Raw genomic sequence first — 18536 nt, forward strand, 5'->3', positions numbered from 1 at the left:
CGTTATTTTATGTTATGGAAAAATTTTCAAGAAAACTAGGAAGAATACTCTTCTCTCTAACCTTTTCGTATTGAGGGGATAATTCTTTATATATATAATTTATTCCGTTATTTTATGTATTACGATATTTTTTCCATTAAATTAAATCCTCGCGTGGTTGCAGGGTTTTAGTTCAGAAAAAGTTAAACGTCAATAGAAACAGAAAAAAGAAATAAAGAGGGAGAGAAAAATAGCAAAAAGGTATGTTAAATGATGGATTTGATCCGCTTCAGTTTAGTTTATTACATAATAAGTCAACATCTAAAATTAAAATTTACTGAGATTATGTTGATTAAAACTAAAAAGTTTATTAGAAGTTAACAAATTAATTAATATTTAAAAGTTGGTAATTGAAAATTGAAAAAATTAATTTCTTAAATTAAAAGTATTTATCAGTGAAATAACTAAAAAATATAAAATAATAAAATTATGATTTATTTTAAAAAATAACAATAAAAATAAATAAATATATTAAAAATATAAGTAAAAGAAAATATAAAAATTAGAAGTTAACAATGTAGTATTTTAAAAAAATATTAAAAATTTTAAAAAATATTAAAAAATCTTATTTATCAAATAATTAAATAAACTTTTCAATTAATAAAAAACTAAAAAATAAATAAAATATGTTAGTTAACACAAACTAAGTATTAATTAGATTTATAGGTACTCTGTACTGTAATAAAAATATAAAATTGATTCACTAAAAAAAATAACACTTTTAATAAAATTAACACATTAATATTTATGAATAAAAAATTATACAATGTAGTTTACAGTTTCCTTGGAAACTGTATTCAATGACAACTGGAAAGTACTGAGATCCAGTAAGTAATACAATAGAAAAGAAAAACAAAAAAAAGTGGAATAAAATGAAGATTATCTTTTACTTTTGTATTTATACTGTTCATAAATAATAAGAAATTGAGAACCGAACCAAATGGCTCGAGCTCCCAGTGGAGTGGGGGTTGACTAAAGACGTGTGAACTGTGAAGGCATTGCATGCCGTCGTTCGATAATAGTACTGCATTACTTACATCAGGAAATAAATAATGAGTCTTCCTAAGATATGTTTTACGGGTTTTATTAAAAATCATATTAAAGTGTATTAAAAATTATGATAAATATATATTAAGAATATATTTTTAAATTTTTAATCAGTATTTTTGTTCTTGATGTCGACTTGTATCTGTCATGATTTTGAAAACAAAACCAATTCAAATTTGGCAACAATTATGATTTGTAAATGTAAGTACGTATTAATCAAGATAAAATGTGTGCTTAAAAATATCATATAAATTGTGAATAAAAAATATACAAATGCTTTGAAATATTATCTATCATTTAATAAATAGGTACGTGTAACTTAATTTAAATTAGTCAAGAGTTTAAATTTTCTGATTTCAGTTGTTTTTGTTTAAAATAATAAGAATTTGGGTAAAACAAAATTTAGTTTGGTTGGGAATTCTAACTTAAATTTAGAAAATATTTTTTTTCTACGAAAATAAGTTATTTTTGTGAATCTAAAAATTTGTGGCTTATAATTAGTTCTTAGTATTCTTTTCTTTTCGGTTTTTTTATATTCTTTTATTATATATATAAAAAATTCTAATCCAAAGGAAATTAATACATGTTTAATAATAATAATAATAAATTTTAAAAATTATGCCTAGCGCGCGCAACTCTGATCCTATATATGGTAGATCGCTCATAATTCTTCATTGACAATATATAGAATAAGTGAATAAGGAATATTCAGCTTGATGGTTCCTTATGAACGTGAACAATGGGAAGGACTCTCTTCCAAATTAAGCTAACTCTTATATGTTGCTGGTATGGATATGATACTGCAAATAGGACAACGATCAGAACGAGACATATTACGACGAATATATTATATATTAGTACTACTTAAAAAACGTAACCTTCTATATCCTTTTTTATGTGATAATGACTGATCACATAAATAAACAATAAGCATGTGCTTATTAAGATGACCCGAAAACAAATATGTGTGCATTATTGTAAATCATTTAATATTGTTTTTAATTTGGATCAAAAAATAGAAATATGTAATGTTACAGTTTATTAAGAAATTGATAATTTCATATAAACTGTTTGAGTGTGTTAAATATTATGTGTGATTCAATTCAAAATAATATTTTTGTTTGGAATTAAAAAATACTTTTGACATATTATTTTAATATTTCTTTTATTAAATAGAGAAAAAAATTCAAGTAATTTAGTGAATGATATGAAATTTTATTTGACTTGGCAAAAGTAAAATAAATCTATCAATTAGAGGATCTAATTTGATTGGTTAAAGAATACATGAGTTATTCTAAATATTTTAATACGTATCTCCCATTATTACGGACTAAAACAGAAAGTAAAATAAATCTTGTACTTTGTTAATGAATTTTTTCCAGCAAAGTTAACGAATATCTCATTAATACCACTATTTAAATATAAATAGTATAAGACGTATAGTATGAAAAATATTTTTAACTATTGATTTAAAATATCAAATACTTGTACACTTATCCTGCTTAGCATGGACCTGTGTAATTAATAATAATTTTCAAGTTTACCAAATACTTACGAATTTAGTTAAAATAACATTAAGAAGTTAAAAAAAAAATCTAATTACTTAAAGAAATGACATTGCATTTTTTTAAAGTTTTTAAGGCATTAAAAATATTTTATTTGAATTTTTCTTAATTTTTATATTAAAAATACTCATCAAGAACAAACAATGCTAATTTATTTTAAATAATTTCTAAAGATTTAATAAAATTATTAAAAAAACTTTGAAATAAAACTAAATAAATTTCATGATTCGTTCACCAAAAAAAAAAAACAAAATAAATTTCATGTGTTTGAAACTGATAGAGGGAATCCACTTGCACTGTCATGCGAACTCGTAAACTTTCGCATAGTGAGGAGAAAATAAGGGAGCAAAATAAGTTTGATATTTAAAATAAGAGAAGGTGAAATAATATTTTATTTTTAGAAATCAACATTAATTTTTCTCTTTTATTCTTCTACTTTCTCTCTAATTAAATAATACATATCATCATCTCTATTTTTTTTCTCTCAGCCAAAAGTAACATCAAACTGAAACTTGGATTTGGGTGGGGCGCATGGTATGAATGAATAATGTGTTCGTAGGGTTGGAGATGGATGGATACAAACAATGTCTCGTGCAACTCGTTCCTGCTGAGTCTGCGGGATCATCTTGATGTGGATTATTCTTTTTTTTTATTATTAAAGTAATTTTTTAAATATTGAATATTTATTAAAGTAGTCATTATGTTTATATATTCTACTAAGGTCTAGGGACTAATTTGAATCCTTAAAGAACTACTATTCAGTATAATTTCCGATACCTAATTATGAACTGCTTATATAATTTATTTACTTTAACTGTTATTAAGAAAAAAAGACTAATGCTTAAGATTGGAATTATTAATTTATTTTCAATTTTCTAATCAACAAAGATATGGGACATAACGTAAATATAAAGTAAGAAAAACAACAACTTTAATAATTGTATTTAAAAAAGAAAAATATAATATTATTATGAACAATGCTTTTTAGTACGGAGTAAGTTAACACGAAGCTTTACAAAGTATTATCTAGAGGTGCATGGAGGATCTCATCACCTAATCAAAGGAGAGAATAAAATGAAATAATCTTTCAATTAAAATTGAATACATCTGGTTCGTAATCTTAAAAAATAAATTATATTACAAACAATCAAAATTGATGAAATATATGTAAAAATAACAAGTAATATATTAAAAGTAAATTATAAGTGTCTGATTAAATTACACTTTTTTGAAAAGTACAATTAAAAAAATTACTGAACTGAATAATTAAATAATATTAAGCGCAAGAAAAATCAATCTTCCTAATATATTAAAAACTAAAAGAATTATAAAAGTAAATTATGTACAACTACCTTATTTATATAAAATAATAAATACATTACTTGATTGAATTGTGCACCTAACAACAATCTAATTAATTATCTTAATTTAAAATATTTTCATTATTCATTATCTTAATTAAATATCATGTATTTTGTTAGTCATGTATCAATACTAAACTAACTAGAGTTAATGGTTAGGATTAAAAAAATACTTACAAAATATTTGAAATTTAAAAATAACAAAAAAATATATTAATTTAAATCAAATAGAATAATATTTACATAGACTTAAAATATATTTAAATTTAGAATTAATGTTAAAAAAATAGGAATGATAATTTTTAACATGTCTGCTTATCATGTCAAATCAATAAAGTTATAATATTGACGTGTTACCGAAAAGGGATGAAAGTAGGAGAAAAAAATCAATTTTTTTTCTCTCACTGATAAAAATTAATAATTATTACGAATTGATATAAAATAATTAGAAAGAAAGGGATAAAGTTCTCCTTTAACGATCGTGATGAAAATAATCCTACATAGGTGAGTACATCAAAAGCGAGTTTGTAATATATCATTTGAGATATTTGTTAAGATAATAGTCAGTAACTCTTGTTTTTCTTAACAAATATTCTTAAATGCTTGTTAAAAAGCACAAAAAAAAATTATTTTATTTTTTGTTGTGTACCTTTTGATTTCAATTCTTTATCCAGTTGTTTTAAAACATTAATTTAAATTTTCAGTTAAAAATTAATTAAGAACTTAAAGACAATATCAATAAATAAGAATATGAGTAAATTTATTTTATTCTTTAAAAATGCTATACTACTAATTTATAATAAATATTTTTTTCTAAAGTTACTGTTAAATTTAAAATGAAAAGATCATTCATCCACCAAAACGTGAAAGATGAGGTTAATTATATGTTTGATGGAGATGATAAAAAATAATATTAGATAAAAAAATTAAATTTTCTTTTTTCGAGACTCACATGATCACACTTTTTATCCTCTACCTAACTAAGTTCAAAAAATTATTTTTTATTTTTATTTTCTTTATTTTTTTATCTTTTAAATCAAACACCAATAATATTTATCATCAGCAATGGGAGTGGCATGGGCACGGTAGGGTAACGTGGAAAATAATTAGTGGGGACACGTCACCGTCCCAGGTTCGGACAATGTAGCCGATGCGAATGGCAATGTCTAGAACATAACCATATATATTCACGTGAAAATTAGCCCAATCACTAGTTTCATTGTAACGTATTTCTTTTTTTAAGCAATGATTTAAAAAAAAACATTTTTTTAGTACAGCTTTTTATCCAGAATTACAGGTTAATAAAATTAACGTACACAGTATGAAACAATTTTTTGGTTAGGTTTTTTAATTGTTCAAATTATTTTTAAGAGTATGGAGTTTGTCTCTTGCTCGTTAGCGAGCGTAGGGCACCTCCATACTGTTATGGTCACCGATCCTTCTATTTTTTAATAAAAATTAATTATTAATAAAATTAACAAATACTTGACATTAAATATTATTTTTAAAAGAATGTTTCTTTTTGTTTTCGTTTCGAAATACTTTAATTTCAATGATCGAACTGAAAATGAAGAAAAGCCCTTTGTGTAGTGTGTTGCGTGTTGCTCCGTGACTCTATGTCATCTCATGGTGTTTGTTTTTTCTTTTTTCACTGATAAGACCTTTTCCTTAGCATGGGATGGGATCCATTGTAAGAGTAATCAATCAGTAATGCAAAGTTGCTGTCGCTTTGTGTACGTCTCCCACTCCAAATCCAAACTAGACAAAAATAATCATTAATTTCCCGGGAGATGCGCTAATCAGCCTAAGCCATCTGATATTAGTGATTAAAATTTCTTAAATATATTTTTATAAAAAAGGTATGGGTGGCTGCCTGTAATAAGCATGCAACAGTGGAATGTGGTTGGTGTGATCTATGAGACTTCCTCAAAGATGAATTTATTCAGGGATTCTTTGATGCATGAATTCTCACTTCTTCTGGTGTTCATTATGTCTTGAAGGATATAGAAGAGTTTAATTTACTCTTTTTCAATTTTATATTTTACCGTTACACAGATTTTATATAAGTCCCATCAAATAACCAAGTCCATATTATAATAACATGGTTCATATAAAATTTATTTGAATAAAATATTAATATATACAATGCTAACATTTCTCGTTCTTATTATCATCATCTTGTCTTATACTTGATAAAAAAAAAAAACTAGTCTAATACTCTGAATGGGTCTTGATTTCATCTACCCATAATTTGCTGGTGGGAAAAAAAGAAAATCAACTAAATGATTTTAACAAAAACCGGAAAAATCTGCTTTACCTCATTGATTAATTGCATGTTTGTGAATAACATAATTAATTCAAGACATGTAGCTTAAGTAGAAAAAAGTAAAAAGGCTTATGTTTTATATTTGTACGAATACAATCTTTATTATTAATAATAAAATGACAAAAAATTAAGACAGGAAAATAATTATGCATAATGATGTAACAACAGTACATTGAAATAATGGTCAGGGGGCACATAATTTCGTACTAGTAAGAGAAAAGGAATGATGACTGTAACCATGCCAGTAGAAAGTCCATCTATCAACGGGCGTTTTGAACATGAATTGATCCTAATGAATGATGGATCAGGATCGTGGTCATATAAGACAATGGGGGCTATTTATAGTGGATGATAGACCAGTATATCTTTACATTCATATGGCTAACCTGAATATGTTAAATTAAAACAAGTCCAGAGACATTTGTCTTTTTATGAATATTTTATTTATTCTTAATGATATTAAGTGATTTGATAAGACATCTTTATGGGAGGTTATTTTTCAGACTATTTGTGCCCATCTTTGATTAGCTACATTTGTTCTCTCACGTGCATCAAGAAAAATAAAGAGTTGTAGTTGTTGTGTCCTTTCTCTCTTCTGCTACTTTTCACAAAGTTGCAACAAGAGGTTTCTCTTGATTCTTTCTTCCAGTTCTTCTTCTTTAGATTGAACCCGCTCATTTCATCAAGAAGCAGGTATGATCCGTGTTAGCATTATATTTGAATATTACTTTACTTTGTGTCTTTCTTTGTTAGTGATTTTTTAGTGTTTAATTTCTTGACCGGTCTCATTTCTCTACCTTATTGTTACGTATTATTTGAACACTAGATATGATGGCTTTGTCTCCGTCACGACAAATCCAGCTCAAAGATATACACCCAGGCTTCCATTCATGGGCAGTGACAGCACAAACCATTAGAATGTGGACTATTGTTGACAATGACCAACCTAACCAAGTCTCCATTTTGCATTTGATTTTGTTTGACTATGAGGTTATGTATAATATCAATACAATTTTGGATTTTTTATCTATCACTATAACAAATTGATTTATTTTCCCGTTTATCATATTGTGAGGTCTCACATTTTTTCTTTTTTTAGTTTAATAAAATCAAATTGATTAGATATTAGTAGGAACATATTATTGTATATATTTTTCTTCATGACTAATAAATTTACTATTATTATTAAGAATAAACAGGGTGCGAAGATGTATTCCACCTACTTGATTTGGATATAGAAGTAGGTTGGGTGTGTATATGTTTTAGAACATGCGTGTTTGCACTAATGATAGACCACATATATATATAAGTTGATTATGACAAGATACTCTGTAATTAAATATATTGATATAGAGAAAATCATAACAATTGGCCTTCCACTAGCACCGGTTAAGGATGTTGTGAACATGATAGCAATTGCAAGTCTTCTTATAGGTTGGTCATTTTACCTTACGTAGTTATGTTTTATTGTCAGAAAATCATTACTAACTTTATTTGTTGTATTATGAAATTAGATATTTTTGGATTGCTTATGAAAATGTTATTAGAAAGAACTTATACCAAAGATGAACATCCAATCAAGAGAATTTTCATATTTCTTAATGTGATGGAAGATAAATGTAAGATTTTTATCAATCTATTATTTTGTATATGATGAAACAAAAATATTTAAATAATATTTATAGAATTTAAATAGTTTGACATCAATCAAATAACAAAATTTATATTAAAATAATTTTGCATGTTATAATAACTTTGTCATATAGTAAGGTAAAAATTCAGTGATATTGAGTTGTGTTTGTATTTTAAGTGCATTATACTCTACTTATCTCTCTAAATTTTGTTTAAAACTTTTTCTAGTGTATTTTAGTAGAAGTAATGCTGCTTTGGTTTTGTGAATCTATGAGCTAAATATACAGGATTATTTTATAAAATATATTACATACTCTAATCTTATTTACTAAGTTTTACATAATTTTTACTAAATATATATAATTATATTATACATTTATTTAATTTTATAGTTTAATTGAACGTCCGCAGTACTGTACTAGTTTTGTAATAATAAGAGAAAAGGAACGATAACTACAATCATTCCAATCGAAAATCCATCTATGAACCGGCGTTTTGAGCATGAATTGATCCTATTGGATGATGGACCAAGATCGTGGTCAAAATAGACAATGGGGGCCCATTTATAATAAGGCCATACTATTCCAAATTCCAACCCTACTTTTAGCTTTTTTAATCCTTATTGTTTTGTTATTTTTTCTGAAAATATCCCTAATAAAATTGTATTTTTGTTGTGCAATTTACATAATGGAAATGCATTTATATCTTATTAGGAGGTGCGTCCTCCATACACAACAGAAACACGTTTGTTATGTATTATGCAGTTATGCACAACGGGAACACTGAAATCAAAATTGAATTTTGAAGAGGAGAAAAAAGATATGAACAACAGACCCCTTTATAATGGATTCAAGACACATAATGTGTGTTGGGAAATCCATTAAAATGGTATTGAAGAGGTTTTACACTTTTCAATGCACAAACATAAAAGTTATATTAAGTTCAAAGTTGAGCATAATTGCAATTTAAACACACACTTAATCTACAAGCAAATTAATTAGTCCAAAGTTTGACGCTTCCATTTTATAGATTAAAAAATCATATAAATTACTTGAAGTGGCTCAGATGTGTTCAGAGTAGAGATTGCAAAATTAACTTCACATAAATTTGATTTTACATGCTTAGCCTGATTTTGGCTACTGAAAAACAACCACGAATTGCTTGTCATTGTGTTAAATGGTTGTTTGAAGTATCTTAACGTAAAACCAAATTGACTCTTAACCGTTTTATAATCAAACTGATTGAAATAACTAACTAGTATAGTCAAAATTGTGAAATAATGGATAAAACCATGAGAAGAACCCAAGCAAGTTTGTTTAAGGAAATAAAAATCATTGAGACTTGCTGTATCCACTTTCCTTCTTTGTTTATTCACTCCCTGTTTAAGTAAACAAGGGAGTGTATTTTTTGGGAAAACAAGTTAAAAAGGGGTAGATAAGTAAAGATGGGGAGTAGATATAGCAACTACTATTTACTAATAAGAAACATAGTGGACAGGCCCAACTCACCAACATTGAATCTACCACCTTACAACTTAATAAACATTTCAACCCATGTTCAATTAACTGTAAAATAATTTTCTTCCGCTAAAAATTATACATTTTTTTTTTGCATAAATGTGTTAGCTTAGTAATAAAAATATTTTCTTTTGAAGGAAAAATATTTTATTTTAAAATTTACATTTAACCCAATGTAAATATAGTACAAATTGTGTCATCTCTAATTATTGAAAATCTTAAGACAAGAAAAACTTTCTATTCCTAATACAAATATTTAAGTCTAGAGAAAAATATTTGTCCAGCAAAATGAAACTGTGAAAATATAAATTTATTAAATTATATAAAAATATTCTCAATTGAAATATTTAAAAAGAAAAGAAAATATTCTGAGGAAATCAATATTTATTTATTAAATTACATTATAATTAAGTAACTTGATTTTTTAGTCTATTCTCTTTTAAACTATAATGCCTTTTATTCTTCTCTTATCATTATTTAAATTTTTAAATTAATTTTTTTAGTGAATTATACAGTAGGAACAAGAGGTCAACTCTTTAACTCAATGACAACCATTTAAATTTACAAGCTTAACCTAATTTTGCCCATGAAGTTTTTTATTTCTGCATTTTGACCATAAATTTATATAATTTTATGAAATTTGTTGTAAAGTTAGTTTTTTTTAAGCTAAAAGTTGTGTAGTGAGTTGATTATCGTTGCCATTAGTAGATTTGGATTTAAATTTTTTTATGTAACAATATCGATCTCTGATACAACAAGGAAACAAATATTTTAAAAAAGCTTAATTATACTGCATCAAAAAGTCTTAATTTTTTTTCTCAATACTGTTAAAATGTTGCATATTCTACCCAGATGTTTGAACAGAACAAACGGAAATCATAATTTTTGAGAATGATTAAAATGATTAAAATATATTTGACTAATCATAAAATATTTTTTGAAACATTTATATATGTTTTTTGATAATCAAAGTTTTTTTTTCATTTTTTAATATAATTTTTCATAAATTTATTTGTCACATTAAATTATATAAGAGTAATATGATATTTTACCACATTAAAATTATTTATTTTTAACTCAAGCTAGATTTTCACCTCTGCTATAAATATCATTTTAAAAGTCATATTAATTCATAGTGTGATGACTTTAAATTAATTGATTTTTTACCTCTAAATTAATTATCTAGAGTAATCCTGACAATACTATATAGTAATCTTGACCATGAAAGACACTGTATAATTAATTTTTTAACCTCTAAATTAATTCAATCGGAAAGACCCCAAAATTATAAAGAATTTAAATTCTTTTTACTACAACCATGTGATAAGAATTTACTGAAGTAAAAACAAAAGATTAAGAAACTGGAAGTATTTAAAATTTTAATAACATTGCACTATTCATTTTTTTTAAAAAGGATATCCCATATTCATAAATAATAGATCAAACTCATGACGATAGAAACAATTTTATCTATTAACAATGTCAAATTATGTTTCTTTTTGTTTGAAGAAAAAAATCTACTCATTTTAAACACTAGAATTTAATATTTAATACCTAAAAAATCTACTGGCAGTTATAATTAAGGTGTAAAATTCTGCACCACTCTGCACACACAAAAAAATTAGGCAAAAAAATACCTCATTTTATTTTATTTTTTAAAAAATATGTAAGAAAAAAAAAACTGATCAGTTGTTGTTGCAGTGATAATGCAGAGGCTATGTGCAAAAAATGAATGAAATTAGTTATTCTTGTCATAATTTGTTGTAAAGGAGAGATATAGAGAGAGACAGAGAGGAAGGTTTCAATTTGAAGGCATGATTTCAATGTAACACATCAGCTCGATTTATGCCCTAACACTCCCGATCTCGCTCTCCGTAAGCTCTTCCTTCTTCTTCTTAGCCATCTCTATATGCTTCAATTTTCATTACCACTTTTTTTTTTTTTTAATTTCGATGTCAATATTCGTTTTCTTCATGTCATTGTCGGGACCCCATTATATTGAATTATGAGCTCAGTACCAAATGGGGTCATCTCTCAGTGGATTAGATCATTGTCATTTGTTAGTGTGCAACGGAATTGATTCAATCAAAAGGGTCATATTTGATCGTAGATCTAAGATTTGAACTGAATTCAAGATTTTTTTTTCTTTGTCCGAGATTGAATTTTGGCGGAGGAATCGGTGAGTGATAGTTGATGGTAAGAAGAGTAGCTTGTTCAAGGTGGGTTGTTAAATATTGGGTGGGTGGCACCATACTTTAGCCACTGAGAAAGTGGATGCAGTGTTGCTTGGTATTGGCACCTTTATATGTAGTTTATCTTGGATTTATTGGATCTCTTATAAAAAATTTGAACACTCATATCTTCCTTTATACATGTTCTTCTATGTATGTCTGTTGTTTATGTGGTCTGCTTATGTATTATTAACCGTAAATATGCTGGCTTGATGGATATTTGAGGTTCTAGTAGACTGTGTTTTATGTGTATGTAATATAACTCTTTTGAAGTTAGAATGTTTGGTTTACTAGTGTTTCAATTTTGGCACGTGGATACCCAAATCACTTTGCATTGGTTGTCTGTTTCAATTTTCAATATTGCTTTTTTGTAGGGCTGTGCTTCTTCTTGGCAAGTTCTATTGGTAAATGTCCGGCAGATCTGCTTGACAAAATGGGACATGTAAAGTTGCAAACACAAACTGGTATTAATGCAATAGAAGAGGGATCTGGGCAGTGCAAGGCTGAATATCCTAACAAAACTACTGTGGCATGCATGATCAATGCAGAAATTGGCGCTGTTTTGGCTGTCATGAGAAGAAATGTTAGATGGGGAGTTCATTATATGTCGGATGATGATCAATTGGAGCATTCCCTTGTTCAGTCTCTGAAGGCATTAAGGAGGCAAATATTTTCATGGCAGAATCAGTGGCATGTCATAAGCCCTGCCTTGTATTTCCAGCCTTTTCTGGATGTCATTCAATCGGATGAAACTGGTGCACCAATTACTGGTGTCGCTCTATCATCTGTTTACAAGATCTTAACATTGGATGTAATTGATCAAAACACTGTTAATGTTGGGGATGCCATGCACTTGGTAGTTGATGCTGTCACGAGTTGCAGGTTTGAGGTGACTGATCCTGGATCAGAAGAAGTGGTATTAATGAAGATATTACAAGTTCTTCTAGCATGTGTCAAAAGTAAAGCATCTATGATGCTGAGTAACCAACATATTTGCACCATAGTGAATACTTGTTTCCGTATAGTTCATCAAGCAGGAACCAAAAGTGAGTTGTTGCAGCGGATAGCACGTTACACAATGCATGAACTTGTTCGGTGTATTTTTTCTCACCTTCAAGATATTGACAACACAGAACTTGCATTGGTAAATGGGAGCACTGCTTTAAAAGAAGAGGTATAGCATTTATGTTACTTTAGTCTTTTTGGTTGCAATTCCATTTTCTTTTTTCCTGTGATTATTTTGTCAGTTGCTTGGGAGGTAAATGATTGTAACGAAAAATTGGGACCTTGGGTGTAGGGGTACAATTCAAATTTATGCATGAATTTTTGTTTGGCTATTATTTGGTGTTCACCTTTTCTCCGCTGATAAAATCTGAACTTGTGAAAAAGGAAGATTTCCTTAGCTTATTTACCATCTACTTACTTTACTGTTTATTACTTGTTTCAATCTTCCAATTTCCATGATTTATCATTTCCAACAAATTGTATGCCAACAATCCTGGAGTTTTAGGATATGTTTGAGTCTGAGGTTTTGGAGGGAAAGGGAGGGCAAAACTTTCATTGTTAATTAATTTTCTCTCATTTTTTATATATTTTTTAAAAGGAAATAATTTGATAGGTTAACACAAACTTAATTTGTTAATCATTTTTTTAGAAACATTATATATCTCTTAATTCAGAAATAAAAAGTTTGCCCTCCCTTCTGTTTCCCTCTGAAACCTTACTCCTAAACATACTCTTAGATATCATATGGTGTTTGATCAGTTGATTAAACTTGGCTTTTAAGTCCGTTTAATAAAGCTAATAAGCAATCCTCTAGAGCTTCTTTAATCCACCTTGTCTTATGTCCATTGCTAGATAACATACCACCTTTGTTTTCTTTTAATCTAATGGTTAAAGGTGGGGTTGCACTTTAGAACCATTAGATTAAAAGAAAATGATTAGAGTAATTTGATCCCTCCTGCATGTAGTACCTTAGCAGGACTTTGGATTTATCTGAATTACCCTGTAACTACCTAAAATAAATCATCAATAAAATCCCTAAGTATATTATCTAGAAAAATCACATGAAAGTGATACTCACACGCACACACACACACACATACAAGGACTATTAGAAAGAAAGAAGAGAAAGATTGTTAGAGGCTGTTTATGCATTGTTACTAGCTAGGGTTTGAGAGATTGTTATCAGGTGTCATTATCAAATTTAATGCTGCAAAAAATATTTGAATTGCCATACTGAAATAAACATATTGCTGATGCGAAATTTGAGTGAGGACACACAAACTTGCAAATTTAGTTGCTGATAGTTTTTTTTTTTCCAACAGGTTGGTGGGATAAATGATGAGCATAATTCTGCAAACGTATTGGAGAATGGGAACTTGAATTCTGCAAATGATGGTCGACCCTTATCCACAGGCATTGCTTCTAGTACTGTGAGTGATGTGGCAGCAACTTTAGTGGATGAAGACACTGCTATTGCTAGCATTGGCAAAGAGACTGATCTGAATGAATTGCAGCTTATGAATGAACCATATGGGATTCCCTGCATGGTGGAAATATTTCACTTTTTGTGTTCTTTGCTCAATGTTGTTGAACATATGGGAATGAGTCCTCAATCAAACACAATAGCGTTTGATGAAGATGTGCCTCTTTTTGCCTTAACTTTGATTAATTCAGCCATAGAATTGGGAGGGCCTTCCTTTCACCGACACCCTAGATTGCTGAGCTTAATTCAGGATGAATTATTCCGTAATCTTATGCAATTTGGTTTGTCAATGAGTCCTCTTGTACTTTCAATGGTCTGTAGCATTGTTCTAAATTTGTATCACCATCTTCGTACAGAACTCAAATTACAGCTAGAAGCATTTTTTTCTTGTGTAATTTTGAGGCTTGCACAAAGCAAACATGGGGCTTCATATCAGCAACAAGAAGTTGCAATGGAGGCCCTTGTAGACTTCTGCAGACAAAAAACATTCATGGTGGAGATGTATGCTAACTTCGACTGTGACATAACTTGCAGTAATGTCTTTGAAGACATTGCTAATTTGTTGTCCAAAAGTGCTTTTCCTGTGAACAGTCTGTTGTCTTCCATGCATATTCTTGCTTTGGATGGTCTTATTGCTGTCATGCAAGGAATGGCTGCAAGGATAGGCAATGGATCTTTGGGTTCAGAACAATTTCCTATGAATCTTGAAGAATATACTCCATTCTGGCAGGAAAAATGTGAAAATTTCAGTGATCCAAATAATTGGGTTCCTTTTGTATGCCGGAGAAAGTACTTCAAGAAAAGATTGATGATTGGAGCCGATCATTTTAATCGTGATACTAAGAAAGGTCTTGAGTTTCTTCAAGGAGCACATCTTTTGCCTGACAAACTTGATCCCCAAAGTGTTGCCTGCTTTTTCAGATACACTGCTGGGTTGGATAAGAATCTCATTGGTGATTTTCTAGGAAATCATGATGAATTCTGTGTTCAGGTTCTTCATGAATTTGCTAGAACATTTGATTTCAAAGACATGATGTTAGACACTGCCCTGCGTCTATTTTTGGAGGCTTTCAGACTGCCTGGAGAATCACAGAAGATACAGAGGGTGCTCGAAGCTTTTTCTGAGAGATATTATGATCAGGCTCAAAATATCCTAGCCAATAAGGATGCTGCTCTTTTGTTATCATACTCAATTATAATGCTTAATACAGATCAGCACAATTCACAGGTCAAAAAGAAGATGACAGAAGAGGATTTTATCCGAAATAATAGGCGAATAAATGGTGGCAATGATCTACCTCGACAGTTCCTGTCAGAACTTTACCATTCAATTTGTAAGAATGAGATCCGGACAACTCCTAAGCAAGGTTCTGGTTTCCCTGAAATGACCCCAAGTCGGTGGATTTATCTCATGCACAAGTCAGAAAAATCTGCTCCATTCATTGTCTCTGATTCCAAAGCATACCTTGATTATGATATGTTTTCTATATTGTCTGGTCCAACAATTGCTGCCATTTCTGTGGTATTTGATAATGCTGAGAATGCAGAGGTATACCAGACATGTATGGATGGATTCTTGGCTGTTGCAAAGATATCGGCTTACTATCATCTTGAAAATATACTGGATGATTTGGTGGTGTCACTTTGTAAGTTTGTTACTGTTTTTGATCCATTATCTGTTGAGGAGTCAATCCTAGCCTTTGGAGATGACACAAAAGCAAGAATGGCAACTGAGACAGTTTTCACTATTGCAAATAGGTATGGTGATTACATCCGCACAGGGTGGAGGAATATTCTTGATTGCATCTTAAAATTTCACAAATTAGGTCTTCTTCCTGCTCGTATGGCCAGTGATGCAGCTGAAGAGTCAGAGCTTTCTACAGAAACTGAGGATGGTGGGAAGCGGAATACTAATTCTTTATCTTTATCTCGTCTTCCATCTGCTAATACTCCGAAGAGATCCTCAGGATTGATGAGTAGGTTTAGTCAACTGTTATATCTTGGCGCTGAAGAGCCAAGATCAGAACCTACTGAAGAACAACTTGCTGCTCAGCAGTGCACCCTTCAAACAATTCAGAAGTGTCACATTGACAGCATATTCACCGAGAGTAAATTTTTGCAAGCTAAATCTCTATTGGAGCTTGCAAAAGCACTCACTAGTGCAGGAGTGCGGCCTAAAAAAGGGAACAGCACATCTGAGGATGAAGATACTTCGGTTTTCTGCCTGGAGTTACTGGTAGCAATCACTCTGAATAATAGGGATAGAATTGAACTTCTTTGGCAGGGTGTTTATGAGCATATCTCCAATATTGTTCAGTCAACTGTGATGCCTTGTGCATTGGTAGAGAAGGCTGTTTTTGGCCTCCTACGAATTTGCCATCGCTTACTTCCCTACAAAGAGAACATTACTGATGAACTACTGAGGTCTTTGCAACTTGTCCTGAAGCTTGATGCACGTGTTGCTGATGCATACTATGAGCAGATCACACAGGAAGTTAGTCACCTCATGAAGGCAAATGCTTCTCATATTAGATCTCATTTAGGATGGCGGACGATTACATCACTGCTTTCCATCACTGCTAGACACCTGGAAGCAGCTGAGGCTGGGTTTGATGCATTGTTGTTCATTATGTCAGACCAAGCCCACCTGCTTCCAGCTAATTATGTTCTCTGTGTAGATGCTGCAAAGCAGTTTGCTGAATCTCGTGTTGGACAGGTAGAACGATCTGTAATGGCCCTCGATCTTATGACAGGGTCTGTCGGTTGTTTAGAGAAGTGGACTAATGATGCTAAGCAAGCAGCGGAAGAAGAGGAAGTGGCAAAGATGTTGCACAATATTGGGGACATGTGGTTGAGGCTCATACATGGACTAAAAAAACTATGTCTGGACCAGAGAGAGGAAGTTAGAAACCATGCGTTGTTATCTTTGCAAAATTGTTTGACAGGATCAGTTGGGATTAATCTCCCACATAGCTTGTGGTTACAATGTTTTGATCAAGTGATCTTCTCCGTGCTTGATGACCTGCTTGAAATTTCTCAGACACACTCTCAAAAGGACTTCCGCAACATAGAAGGAACGCTTGTTCTTGCTATGAAGCTCTTATGTAAAGTTTTCCTCCAATTAATCCAAGACCTATCACCATTGCCAGGCTTCAACAAATTATGGTTGGCTGTACTAAGTCGGTTAGAAATTTATATGAAGGTGAAAGTTAGGGGAAGGAGAAGTGAGAAGCTTCAGGAGCTTGTGCCTGAGCTTCTTAAGAACACTTTGCTTGTTATGAAAGCAGGCCGTGTACTAGTCCGTAGCAGTAGTGTAGATGGAAGTAGTTTATGGGAACTGACATGGCTGCATATAGATAATTTTGCTCCGTTGTTGCAATCTGAGGTATTTCCCGAGCAAGACTCGGAGCATTTGCAGCACAAACAGACTGAAAAAGTTGAAGGTTTGGGGGCTGATGAAAGCAATTCTGTGTCTTCAAATGTAACAGCAGGTAAAGATGATCCTGGTATCGGTTAATCATAGCTGCAGCCCCATGGCTAACGGAATTGGTTTTGTTTGTGTCCCTCTTTGAACCCATGATCTCAGTCCTTCATTGATTGGTTTTCTTTTGTTCCGTGGTTGTCTGGGTTCTCTTGAAGTGATTATGCAGCACATCATAGATCTCATTCACATCTTTATTGGGACGCTTGATGTTAGTGTAAGATTTTTGGTTGAAGGTATGTTATGGCTTGAGACACATTAGAAAGAGCCCTTGTAGTGTGGTCGTTATGGAGACCACTTCCTTTCTCCATGAGCTCTCGCCTGAGCTGGTTAGCTGAAAAAATTATTTGGAGTTTTTCTTACTAAACTGTACAGAACTCGATATTCTCTTCACTTAGCTGCGAGATGTAATTTACTCGGTATGATGCAAGCAACACAAATTTTGAAATTGTCATAAATATTTGAAACTTCAAGAGTATGCCTTCATTGATTTATCAACTTAGGCTATTGTTTAAGAGTCCAGATAGAGTTTTGATCATTTTACTGCTACAATTTCAAGTTTATGCCTGTGACTAGTACTTAGCTTCAATTCGTCATTTTTTTTTTCATTTTATATCTATGGTGAAGCATTTTCTTGATAACTCTAAACGTAAATATTTTTGTTAAAAACAAAATATCTTAATTACTATAAGTTTTGTAAATTTATAATCATTATATATCAAATGAATTACAAAAGAAACAACTCAGATACAGGTAAAAACAGAGAGACAACGTTTTTTTTTTCTTTCTAGCAATCCACTAAAACATCTGTGGAATTCGATTCCCAGGATCAGCCAGTTTCTTAAGATT

The 18536-nt window shown here is 30.3% G+C and overlaps 1 protein-coding gene across 3 annotated transcripts; it reads left to right on the top strand.

Annotated features, from left to right (window-relative positions):
• The first annotated feature begins 11191 nt into the window (after positions 1–11191).
• Positions 11192–18225, top strand: LOC114398539 (ARF guanine-nucleotide exchange factor GNOM-like). 3 transcript variants are annotated; one of them, XM_028360726.1, is made up of 3 exons: positions 11192–11361; positions 12093–12892; positions 14046–18225. In XM_028360726.1, exons 2-3 carry the CDS (start codon positions 12152–12154, stop codon positions 17721–17723), a joined length of 4419 nt encoding a protein of 1472 aa, XP_028216527.1. In that variant the 5' UTR covers positions 11192–11361; positions 12093–12151; the 3' UTR covers positions 17724–18225. The 3 variants fall into 3 exon arrangements, with proteins under 3 accessions (XP_028216527.1, XP_028216532.1, XP_028216538.1); XM_028360731.1 differs by lacking the exon at positions 11192–11361 and adding an exon at positions 11527–11706; XM_028360737.1 differs by lacking the exon at positions 11192–11361 and adding an exon at positions 11527–11683.
• The last annotated feature ends 311 nt before the right edge of the window (positions 18226–18536 follow it).

This window comes from Glycine soja, chromosome 2, assembly GCF_004193775.1.
Source record: "Glycine soja cultivar W05 chromosome 2, ASM419377v2, whole genome shotgun sequence".
NCBI lineage: Eukaryota > Viridiplantae > Streptophyta > Magnoliopsida > Fabales > Fabaceae > Glycine > Glycine soja.